General features: G+C 40.8%; 1 protein-coding gene across 7 annotated transcripts in view; it reads right to left on the minus strand.

Moving 5' to 3' along the window:
- LCOR (ligand dependent nuclear receptor corepressor) overlaps nucleotides 1-12270 on the minus strand; it is a 73069-nt gene that overhangs the window by 39814 nt on the left and 20985 nt on the right. For 3 of the 7 annotated variants that reach the window (XM_072340884.1, XM_072340888.1, XM_072340890.1), the window contains exons 2-3: nucleotides 5610-5675; nucleotides 5099-5178 (exon numbers count right to left, since the gene is read on the minus strand). The exons of the other annotated variants lie outside the window; for them this stretch is intronic. In XM_072340884.1, the coding sequence (XP_072196985.1) occupies nucleotides 5099-5178; nucleotides 5610-5675 (146 nt within the window). The remainder of the gene's footprint in view (nucleotides 1-5098; nucleotides 5179-5609; nucleotides 5676-12270) is intronic. 7 annotated transcript variants of the gene reach the window in all.

The following is a 12270-nucleotide window of genomic DNA, read 5'->3' on the forward strand; positions in this document are numbered from 1 at the left end:
CAGAAGCTTTTCTTCACTGCGTGCCCTTGTTTGGGAATTTATCTTTTTTAAGAACGATGAATGCTAATTAACCTATCAGCCTTTGTTAGAAACATCCTAGGGGTTACAATGTTATTTATCCACATTTATAACCCCCATTGTGTTCTCTTTGTGCTTTTCTCCACATGGGAATCATGGCCCAGAGCATCATCAGCGTCCCCTCCCTGGACCTGCAGCATCACTCTATCTGGCAAGAGAAGAATTCCCTGTCCCAGCATCAAGACATGCCTTTCTTCATATATCCCCCCCAAAAGTTTATAGTTTTTACACTGCTATCACCTTTCTGTAACCTCTCATTGATAAAAACAAGCTTCGGTCTGTCCCATTTCTGCTGTTTCAATTCCAAACATGCCATCTGAAGCACATGTAACTGCTTCCAGTTTGGCATCAGCTGCAAATTCAGATGGTTGAATTACTTTTAAGACATCCTTCACTTATTGGGAGTGTGAGATTTTGCAGAGAGAAACAGCACCGTTTCCTCACTCAGTGAGATAACTGATTGGACAGCTCTATTAAATTCAAAACACGTTCCTCTGCTTTGAATGGACACCCCACTTCAGAAGCTGTTGTTCTGACTAATCATAATCAAGTACCGCCATAACATTCCCCTTAGGTGTTTGTTTCAAGCAATGCCCAAGTTGTTTGAAAATTGGAAGTCACTCTGGCGTGGATCTCACATGCTGCTCCCCATCACACTTCTCAGAGCTGCCTGAGGTCCTTATAGTGAAGCCGGGCTATTTTGTGGCACTCCGAGCAGCAGGTCAGCCCTCTGCCACAAGCAGCATCAGACTCCAGAATACGCTCCCCGTTGTTTTCTCGCTTGCTATTTTTATAGCTTAAATATATCAATGAAATAGTAAATGTGCTTAGGAGTATTATCCTCCTTGTTTCCTCTCACCATCAAATGAGATTAGTGTCATTCCTCCCCCCCCCCCCCCCCACCTCTCCCCAAAGCTTTTTATTTCTTTGTTTTACAAACTAAAACCAAAACCCATGTGTATGAATTCCTTTAGGTAGCTTTAGACAATCCATTTTACTTTTTCCAAAGGAATATACACAACTGAATTCTTCTTAAAGGATTCTTACCCCAATTTCCCTCTTCTGGTGCTTTTTGACGTTATCTATCTGCAGATTTCCACCAAAAAAGAAACATAATAAAAATCTCAAATTAGGCTTGAGCTCTGCATACTAGCAAATAACAGCCAAGACCAGCAAACCACTTCACTGGATAAAAACATTCCAGATAGAGCCACAGACTTCTTCTGTAGCAATAGCCCTGTTGGTTTTCTTATGAGACACAATAAAAAACAAACTGCAATTAAGAAGAACACCGCTTCAGCTTCAATTCATCTGAATGGACAGGTCTTATCTGTACTACAACCTTTTAGAAGGAAGACATCCCCAAAGAAATAAAAGCTTGGAAATCACACATTGTAAGTCTTCTCCGTGAAGGATAAAGCCCACAGGGAACTGGGAATTACCACGTTTGCAGATCAGCCAAATGGAGCTCACTGAGTTGGGCCCCACAGAACATGATCTGTTTCCTTTTGCTGCGAGTATGCTGCTGGAGCTGCTAACTCTGTCTTTCATGCTGTCAATGTACATGTGTTAATGATCTGGAAGCAGTTCCTTCCTTAACTAATTATTCTCTCTGATCATACAAGTGAAACAATTGTGATATTGTTATTTTGCTTTCTTTGATGGAAGAAAAAAAAATAAATCTAATTTCTAAAAGCTTTATGTTATTGCATACAACCCTTTGGATACAGGAAAAATAGGACCAGGAGATTTTAGCTCCTAACTTTGCATGTATTTTACTGACGTTCTCATGTGAACACACTCAAGTCTACTCCTCTATCAAATACCATCTTGTATTTTGGCTGGCAAAAAAAATCCATGCATTTGCAAGTAGAACTACTGCTACAAATAAATTAATCTCTTCAGAATACTTCAGCAGATGGTTTCCCCTCCTTTGAAGAATGCATGTAATTGAATCTGATTGCTTGTAAAAGCAAGAATTAGCATCACTGAAAGGGGTGGGAGAATAAGGGCAGTTTTCTTCCCCAAACGACTCAGCCAATAAACTAATCAGGGCCTCCAGCTCTCATCCTCCAGTCCAACACAGAGGTCTCCTTAAACACAGTCACCTGCCTCCTGAGTTACAGAGCTTTCTTACAAACAAATCCAGAAAAAAACCCACAAGATTTGTATTATTTTTCAACTTGTTAGAACACGTACCTACACATCGCCCAAAAGTGAGAGCTGGTTACACTGACTGATGATTTCACCAATAAAGGTGTCAGCCAGAGCCCCAAAGCACAGAATACTGTGTGGCTGTGGCTGTCTTGCTCCCAGCTGCACCATCAGTGACAGAGCTTTTAAGTCCATCCCCATTCTTATGCAGGCACAAACCCAGATGATCCCATCCCACTCAGTTCTTTTGATAAAAAAGTGAAAAGAAGAACATAGACAACAAAAAAGCAGGTAAGAAGTTGAAAACACAACTGCAACCATATTACATATGGGAACAAACAGGTCTTAGTTTTACAAGCTTAAGCCTTTAACCCCTTCAAAAGGATGAGTTAAAGTTATCATTGCAAATGACAAATGCTGGACAGAAGTGATTTCAAATAAGACTGGTACCATTCCCAATTTAATTCAGGCCACCAGTCCATCATCTGGCTGAATACCAACTGGAGCTACAAACTTTTGAGTGACAATGAGATATCAGGCTTTACTTCAAATGATGACTACATCAAACTCACACTACCTGAAGACCACCCTAAGAGAGCTACATTTAACTGCATATCGCAAGCTATCGACATAAGCTATGGCCAGCAGGGCAGCAATTCAGTATGCCCACAAAGGAAAGGAGACACCCCCACCCTGCCACAGCCCACAGCTAACACATGAAGCACTCACAAGGTCTCAGAGGAGCCATATTCTTCACTCTCTCTTTCCCACAAAAACAAAACAAAACACTACCACAACAGCAATGTTAATGCTGGGGGAGGGCGGGAAGGGAGGAAAAAACTTCCATGTACTGCAAAACAGACTCAGGTATCTCTAGGCCCAGTGCAAGAGGAATCACCAGGATTAAGAGGTCACAAGTCTGGGTTGAATAGATTGCTTTGCCTCGGTTCTCCACTCCGCCATCCCCCGAACAGACAGTGATATCTGGACACACAGCAAACAAACGTGTACAAAGCACTCTTTGCTGTCTCTATTTACCAATCAGCTGTTAGAAAAGGGGTTTAAAGAAGCATTTTTGGCTACTGAAATGTAAAGTGACAGATATGGGTTTTATTTATAAAACTTGTTCTACCCAGGCCCATTGTGACTGACACTAATGCAGCCTTTGTTAACTCACATTTGTCTCTGGGCAGATCAAAACGTATCATCTCCTTCTCCTCACCTCACGCTTTTGGCAAATGATGCTGCATGCCCCTGCTGCATTCTGTGCCATTCTATGTGCACAGTCCTAAAACCTCCTTAGACCCAGATTCCAAAACTGCCCCAATAGAGCAATACCAGATCGAACCAAACCTGTGTCCTTTGTCCATTTAAAATTCATCACACAGTATAATGGGGAACCAGAGGAGCAAAATAAAAACCAGAGCAGCATAAAAACACGTCACCGGCTCTCAATGACAGAATGCCTAGGACAGTGCACTGGAAATATAAATAGTGACATCTCAGCTTTTGACCAAAAGGCTATGTAGAATTTGGAGGAGAATAAGACAAGCATGTCTAATCTACACTCTATACAGTGCTTCCAGTCTTCACCTAAATAATGGGTTTTCAGGAGCTTTATCTTAGTCGTTGTGGGCCTATGAGGATGACTGAGATGTAGGCAGTCTTTCTGAAGATCTACCCACACATCAACAGATTCTCCCAGCCTACAAGCAGACTGACCGCACCACAGAGTTCATTCCTGAGCTTACCTACAACTATGTTCAATGCTGAATTTTGTCTTTATATAGGTGACGTAAGTCAAATAAGTCAAATAAGACAGAATTCCTAGCAGCGTAAGTACACATAGAGCTTACCTGTCAGCCTCAACAAAGTATTACGCGCTACGCCTATTCTAAATGCAAGCATTTCTAATCCTCCTCCCAATGCTTCAACAAACCGTGTAATATAAAAATAAGCATTAACTGGCAACATGGCAAGTCCCCCTGTTAATAGGAAGGTACTTCCTTTATGAACAAACCATGAGGTCATACGTTAGCTGCTGCAGAGGGAAGGGCGATTGTGTTTCATTCACAAGTCTACAAAGAACCTCTCTGCACTTACAGTTACATTGTGCAGGAAGAAGTAGCAGTTAAGAGATCCAGGAAATGATGTTTTCCCAAGACAGATGAGCCTTCCCTTCTTACACTACAGAGCAATCAGTATTTCAACACACGGGCTGAGCAGCAATCACGTACAGCGTAGTAACCTTTGTTTCATACACAGCTATAATCTGGTTAAGAAAACAAACTACAGGTGTAAAATGTTGGCAAAGCTGACCTGCCCACATTTAGGCTGTGACATGGTTATAAACAAGCACAATAGCAAACCTGCCATACACACAAGCCCTTTAATAAAAGGATATGGCCCACAGGGAAAGAGATTCCGAGATAGGGAATGAGCCTCTAGGTGGTTAAAATGGACCACATTTCCATACTGAAGATAAGACCAGTGTCTTACTGTGGTAAGCACACACAAGCCACAGTTTGGCTCCCTCGGGAAGAGTTACATGATCCCAACAAGATTGTTTACAAAGAACTCAAAAAAACAACAAGAAAAACACAAAACAACCCATAAATCAAATTAAAAGAAAAAAAAAAAGTCACTACACACACACTGAAAAAAAAAAAGTCTTCATCACGTACCACAAAGAAAAAGTTGCAGAGAAAAAAGGCTCTTCGTTAACGTGTATTATTTTAATTAAGAAAATTCCAAAGGAGGGGAGTAGGTGGCTGCAGGTTTTCTGTGCTCAGTTAAGTAGGAGCAGCAAACTCCCTCCCTTTGTCCCTCCCCTACAACTATGAGCTTCACACATCTGCATTGTTACCTTCACTTTTTCTCTTCTCAGGCAGCAGAAAAGACAATTTTCATCAAAAGACCAATCAGAAACACCTTCAGGCTCACAGTCTGTAAATCAGAGGAATAGCAGATTACTTCATATTCATAAACCGCGACATAACTGGAGCCAAAAGAGAAATGCCAAATTAAATACCTGTTTCACAACATTCCTGCCTGCATTCTGAGGATGCAAGCTTCATTTCAGCCATATTTCTAAATCCCCAGATTACCAAACCGTATACATTTTATCTATGCACAGCAAATGTTTTTTGTTTTGGTTTGGTTTTTTTCCTGAGCACTGCCAAATACACTCCCAGCTACATAAAGATGAACGCACACTCATTAGTAATTTTAGCCAATATGAAACTAACTGTGAGCACTGCCTGGGGGAGGGGGAAAAGCACAAATCACCACGGTAACACACATTTTCTAGAGGCAGAGCTGGGGCTGCTTCTGTCATTAGAAATGCAGAACAAGATACAAACATAGAGATTGAATACCTTTAAACAAACTGAGATCTTTTAATAATCCAGGTCCAAACAGGCCTTCTAGAATACTTTCAAACCCTAAAAGCAAATAAAAGAATTGTTAGCTTTCTAGATTAAGTACGTCACTACAAGAATATTCACAATAGCAGTTCTATATTTATCTGTTCCAAGAACAGAGCTCAACGTGTTTTCTCTTAGCATTACAAGACACATGGGTCAATTGCGATGACTGAACTACTGACAAAGCACAGCGGAATCTAGAGCCCACTGACTCCTGCACTTAGCTGGGTTAAAAACAAAAAGCAGCACGACACTGAAATAAGCCATTTTGAAAAGAAAATGGGAAGTTGTAGGTTCTACAGCGTGCTTCACGACACCCAGGTAATTGCTATTGGGAAAAATTATCTTGCTTAAGCCTCAAAGCAGAAAAAAGGTACGCTTTTGCAATTAGGAATAACTCATTATAATTCATCCTTCCATCTCAGAGTGGCATTCAGCTACTTTCCTGCATTTCAACAAATACTGTAAGCAATGTTTTCTGCAGTTACAGGTTTGAAGAGAGAAAATTAAAAGGAAAGGGATTCAGCAATGCCGTGCCCCTAAGGAACCGAATTCTAATCACTATACCACTTGTGTCAAAGATCTGCATCTAAAATACAGCCCGATTTACTTCAGTGCCATGATTGATGCCACACTTAAAATAAATCTAACCAATTTTAGTTTATTCTAAAAGAGGGAAAGCCTTTACTGAAATTACCGCCATTATTTGGAAACGTTAAATCAATATTGCACTAAACTCCTGCTGGCAGTAAAACCTACAGAGCTATCAACTACCCAATGCTGCAGAGAAGTCAAGTTAACAAGAGCGAAATGAAAAGTACAGAGATTATTTGGAGTGGTACAGACAAAGTCCACCTGCTTATAAAAACGTGTTTCCACCATGGCCACAAAACCCGGGATTAGCACTCACTGTGGTTCTTTCCCTACTCCTGCAATGCATTTGCACTGTGGGTTTAACAACAGTTTGTACAGAACTGGGTAACCTCTCCTACCTGCCTCAATATGAGAGAGGCAGAAGAAATAGAAGAATTTTCTTAAGAGATGAAAACACAGCTTTAAATTTAGGGAAACTTGCATGGGTGAATCGGGAACAGACAAACCACCTGAGAACACCCTTCTGACAAACCGCTTTGAATGACTGCGTGCTATGAAGGAAATCAGTTATTACATTGCAAAAATAAAAACAAAGCAATAATAAAGTAACTCAGACTATATGTAGATCTAATGGTTGTTTTACAGACAACGGTCTTGTCTTCAAAAGAAAGAGATAAGCAGCATTATACTCCTCTGGGTGTCAGCAAGAGTTTCCGTGCGCTTACATCACTACACACAAGATGCAAGACCCTGTAGATTTTGTAGCTTGCAATGTGACTTCAAGAGCCAAAGCACTGCCAGAGCATAACATCCTTGATCTAACACCTCTAAGAGGCTGACACTGAAAAACTCATCTCAGAAAGCACCGAGCAGAGAACAAACAAAGCAAAAAAAGTGAAAGAGCAATTGTGAAATTACAGTCAGGAGTAAGCAGAAACAGGGGAGATACCACTAAACAAGGGGGAAAAGGAGAAGCCAAGAAACTATCCATCCCATTGAACAGCACCTTGTCAGGCAGAGAAGAAGCACTGCCTCCAAAAAAAGCCAACTCAGGCTTCGGGAAGTGGCAGCAACAGTGGGAAAGGGCGACCAACCTGACCTAGAAGAAAAACAGGAGAATCAGGGAATTGACCCGGAGGTTTATAACGCTGACCCTTCCATGCGCAGCAACCCCTCCGATCTGGTACCTGAAATGCAACAACTAACCAACCTCATTCCTTATCTTTCTGTTCAAAATATAATGCATTTATAAATAAATAAAAATCAAGGGAGCTCAGGATTTTACTCAAACTCACCACTCTTAAAATAGTAACCGCCAGTGACTCATGCCCCACAGTTTGCCATGCACGCAATCGCACACTGAAGTCCCTGCCAAGTTTTACAGCTTGGATATTGTACAATCATAGTTTGCTAGCCCACTGTTCTCAGCGATGCTAATGCCACTCGGTTTTTATTAATATTAAATATTGGATTTAGCAGTTGCATAGCAACAGCAGAACATCTTATGTGCAATGCTTGACATTAAAAAAGGCAAATAAGGGAAGCATGAATGTATTCAAAAATTATACTAAAGACTGGTAAAATTGCCACGAAGCCAAGCCCTATTCCCCCCAAATGCAAGGTGCAACGCAGTAAAGACAATCTAAGCCCTGCCTTGTAATACTCAGACATTTAGGGCTCCAAAAGAACGACTGTGTACCCTGCACAGTTCATCATACATAATACAATGGAAACCAAATCTCGAAAAGGAGCTGCCTACTTTTTATAGTATTTTCCTCTCCGTTGTCACTACTCTTAGAAGCTTGAAAAGAACATTTCTTTTCCCACCGATGGTCCGTTTGGCAGACAATATTTTCCTGCACTTCAATTGGAAGAGAAATGAACATGGCTGCCTCTGCTAAATTCTTGTTTTGATGTTTCCATCATCAGTACTTCGGTGCCTGAACGTTCACAGCAGCTGAAGAGCGGGGCCAATGGGACAGCTGCAGGACAACAGAATGACACCAGAGCAAAAGGGGTGAAGACACCAATATTTTAGGGGCTTCTGCTTCCCACATCCATCATAATAAAAGCAGCCACGCTTTTAAGCTTTAAATCACTGGTGACCCATTAAAAATAAATAAATAAATAAATAAAAATCTTTTGGGTGTTTCTGTAAAAAATTATTTTTAAAATATCTTTTTTTTTTTTTTTAATAAAAATGAAACATCTACGAAGCTTTAAGAAAAAAAATATTAATAATAAAAAAAAAAAAACAACAAAAAAACACAAGCTCTCCATGTCAGTAGGCTCTGCAATAAACAGCTTTGGTAAAATAAAAAAAGATTTAAAAAAAACACCAGAAAGATCAAAGGAAAGCTTTTGTATTGAAGCGAAGGTTGAACACGCTGTCAAATCCACAGATAGCTACACACCTTATTTACAATCCGGCAATTATTGGCTCTAAAAGTAAAGCAGTATTTGACTCTCCAAAATAGCTTCTGATGAGCCATTTTCCAGCTGAGAGCAACACGGGCAGAAAATTAAAGTTGAGCATTCCTGTGTGATCAAATTTCACTGCTTTCTTGTTTTCACCCTCCCTCCTGTAACCAAATACTTTAAGGCACAAAGGTAAACTTCAAATGAAGTTTGCTGGCTAACAGTTTAAGACCACACCAGCTTCGAAGAGTTCCAGTTGGAGCCTCACAGCTGAGAGCTCTTCCATTGACTGAGAAGCTACCAGGCTCCAGGAAAAGCTATCAGAGAAGCTGATGGTCAAGAAGAGGACTTCACTGGCTGCGTGCATTAACCAAAGACACGTTCTCTCTCTCTCTCTTAAAAGCCAGAGAGAGCCAGGAGGTGTGGGTGCATTTCTGGATTGCCACTGACACGTCCGCCATGAGCTTTGCTCTTCAAACAGTGCTTTTCTTTTTCCCTTGAAACAGCACAGCTTAAACATGTTATTTAATACTCTCTACATAATATGCACGTATCTCGTCAAAGCAGTAAGGCATGAACCACTTAACAGGAGCCAGATCTGAGAGCAGAAAAGAAAATAAAGGGCTACAGTTTGTCTTTACTGTTTGCTACTACATGCATTGTTAAAGACATCCAAGAAAAAAAATAATATATTACTTAAAGAAATTATAGCAAAATGACTGTGACTACAAGCACAAAGAGGAGACAACAGGCTGGAGGAACAGCAGAGGGACTTAAAGAATACAGCAAATCCAAGAAGTGATACAAAGGTCTGAGCAAAGAGTTATACACGGATTGAAGGTGAGCAAATACCAAACCAGAAAGAAGGCATTTATGCATATTAACTTTAGGAAGTCCATAAGAAGATGGAAGTACATTAAACTTCCAATAGAACAGCATAGTACACTATTTAGCAACAAAACCTATCAGGGTTATTTCACATTCCTTAGCTAACCATCTTCAAAATGCTACTGAAGTGGGTGGTTTATTTGGTTTGTTTGCTTGGTTGTTGTTTTTTTAAATGGAAAAATGCTTATCCCTCTGAAATGTCAAAACACTGAGCAGACAGGCATGGAGGTTTCGACTTGATAAAGGTTTTCAAGATCCACAGAACAGCTCATTCAGGAGTTAACGGTAGAAACTCTGTCAGTCAACGTGGGCTTATGAAAAATATTTAATTTTAATGTTATGAAACTGAAAACATGATTAGCAGGAACAGGTTTGATATAATACTATCGAATACGTGAAACATTTTTGGCATGCTACCAAATATTTTGACTGTAGCCAACCAAAAAATAAAAATCAGCCCAATACTCGTAGATAAAAATTGATTAAGTGACAGCTCCTGAAATGTTTATGTCAATGGGAAATTACTGCAGCGAGGTCTGTCAGGTATCGGTTCTTGGTCCTGTGCCATTCAATATTTCCATCACTGGCTTGGACGAAAGCAGCCACAAAATCTGCAGGAGATACAGAGATGGGAAGAGCAGTGAACAGCAGAGGGGCCAGGTCACTTGGGCTTCTCACCAAAGCAAATGCAATCAAACACTGCTTTGGAAGGGGAAAACTAGAGGAAGCCAGAAAACACATCAAGGGACAAGAACAAATAGCTTCTCAAAGACACCACGAGATCCAGTGGGTAAAACTGGAAGCTGGCCAAGCTCGTCCAGATGTAAGGCACCCTCAGTTTTACAGGGGCACATCAAAACAGAATAACACAGCACACGACCAGTGCAATGCTTGCCCTGGGCAAGGGCTCCGGAGGTGGCACTTGGGAAGCACAGGCTGACCACCAACATCCACTTTCTTTGTACTCTGCCCTTACTTACATTCATAACACCTGGAATCTCATCAATGAGTAGGAAGCAGCCACTACCAGAACACATCAGGCTTTTATTGGATTTCTTGTACCAAGATTTTCTGGTCAAGACTGGATATATATTTATCCACAGCTATGGGATTTGGAGCAGAAATTAATTCAAAAAAAACCCTACAATTTATGTGTAACATGGGAATTCTGTCCGTTTTAGGACTAAAATCTATTAAACCTGAACGTTTCACTCACAGGCATCTTAATAGAAAGGCAAGACCAAGCAACAGGGGAGGGGGAAAAAAGTCACAGGATAGTTATTAATATACACCAAGTCTCAGGACATACGTACAATTATACAAGTTGCTTTACTGCAGGAATAAAGGAACATTCACTTTTCTCACCTATGATGAGAAATCTTTTTATTTGAGTGCAGTCAAATTAAACTATGAGTGAGAACACCTTTATATCTGCTTCCTGGGGAGCAAATGTTGAAAGGTTTCAGTTTTTCTAAGTCAACATTTCTACATTTTCCTTAATGAAATTCCAGCACTCAGGAACTTACTGTAGACATCCCTGCTCCAAACAGATGCTTTTGTAAACAGAATGGCTTTCCAGGGACCTTAAACAACAGTAACCTGGTTCTGTATGAACACAGACACATGCACACAAAAGAGAAGAACAACCTGCTGAAGGATGTTTAGGTAGGAACTGTTCAGAAGAAGGAGTGCAACCAAGCCCTATATGACAAGACTTAGCTCTCCTATTCCACAAGAAGCCCTGGGGAACACAAAACACAGTATGCGGTATCAGCTGCTGAGGCCCTTGAAGCTCAACAGGAAAAGAATCCTCCAGCCCTAAACTAACGTATTTTCCACTGAAAAACAGCTGCTCCAGGAGGTAAGCTTCATGAAGAAGCCAACAAGGTCCGTGTTCTGCCCAAGAGCCGTTCACTGTTACTGTACTTTACCATAGGAGGAACCCGAAGAAAAAAGAAGGGACAAAAAACTACTCTGGCAGTAGAGAAGTACTGCTGATAGCAAGTGCTTCTGACCAGACTTCTTTCATGTTCCGCCTCTGGACCAAAGGCTTATTGAAGAAGCTGTAGCAGACCAGCCGTGTTCTGCTCTTCAAGTACCCCTTTCAAGCAATTCCTTTTCCTCCGAGAATCAAGTCGAAGTGCATTTCTTCTGATGGAATATCAAACTTGCAGTAAGGCATTTAAAAGTTAATGAGCTAAACATGGCAGAAAGACAGCTACATATCCAACAACAGTGCCACAAAGCTTGTGTCTTCACAACAGGAAAAAGCCATATGACAGATCTCCTAAAAGATGCACCTGAAAGAAGGTGACTCCCTCTTGCTATACAGAGGAACTGAGAGGCAGAGTAAGCAAATTATTGGGCAGTTTTGCAGTGAAAGAAACTGAAAAAAGTCTTCTAGAATGCTACGTCAGCACTCCTACTGGTAGAGAGCTCACCATTCCCAGCAAGAAAAAGATCGTTCACAAAAGAAAAAACAGAAAAGGAAAAACCCAACAAAATAAACAGAAGGGATAAGTTATAAAGCTTGTTCAAAAGCACAAATGGTAGAACATGGGTCATCTTCCAACCCCTGCCCAAGGGTTTTTTTGGGAGTTGGTATCAAGCCAAGAATCACGTTAAGGTATGCAGAATTCAAGACAAGATGAGGATTCCTCACCATGGCTGTCTCAACACCACCCTCAAGCTACAAGTTGCCCTGAGCTTGAAT

This window comes from Excalfactoria chinensis, chromosome 6 (assembly GCF_039878825.1).
Source record: "Excalfactoria chinensis isolate bCotChi1 chromosome 6, bCotChi1.hap2, whole genome shotgun sequence".
Lineage (NCBI taxonomy): Eukaryota > Metazoa > Chordata > Aves > Galliformes > Phasianidae > Excalfactoria > Excalfactoria chinensis.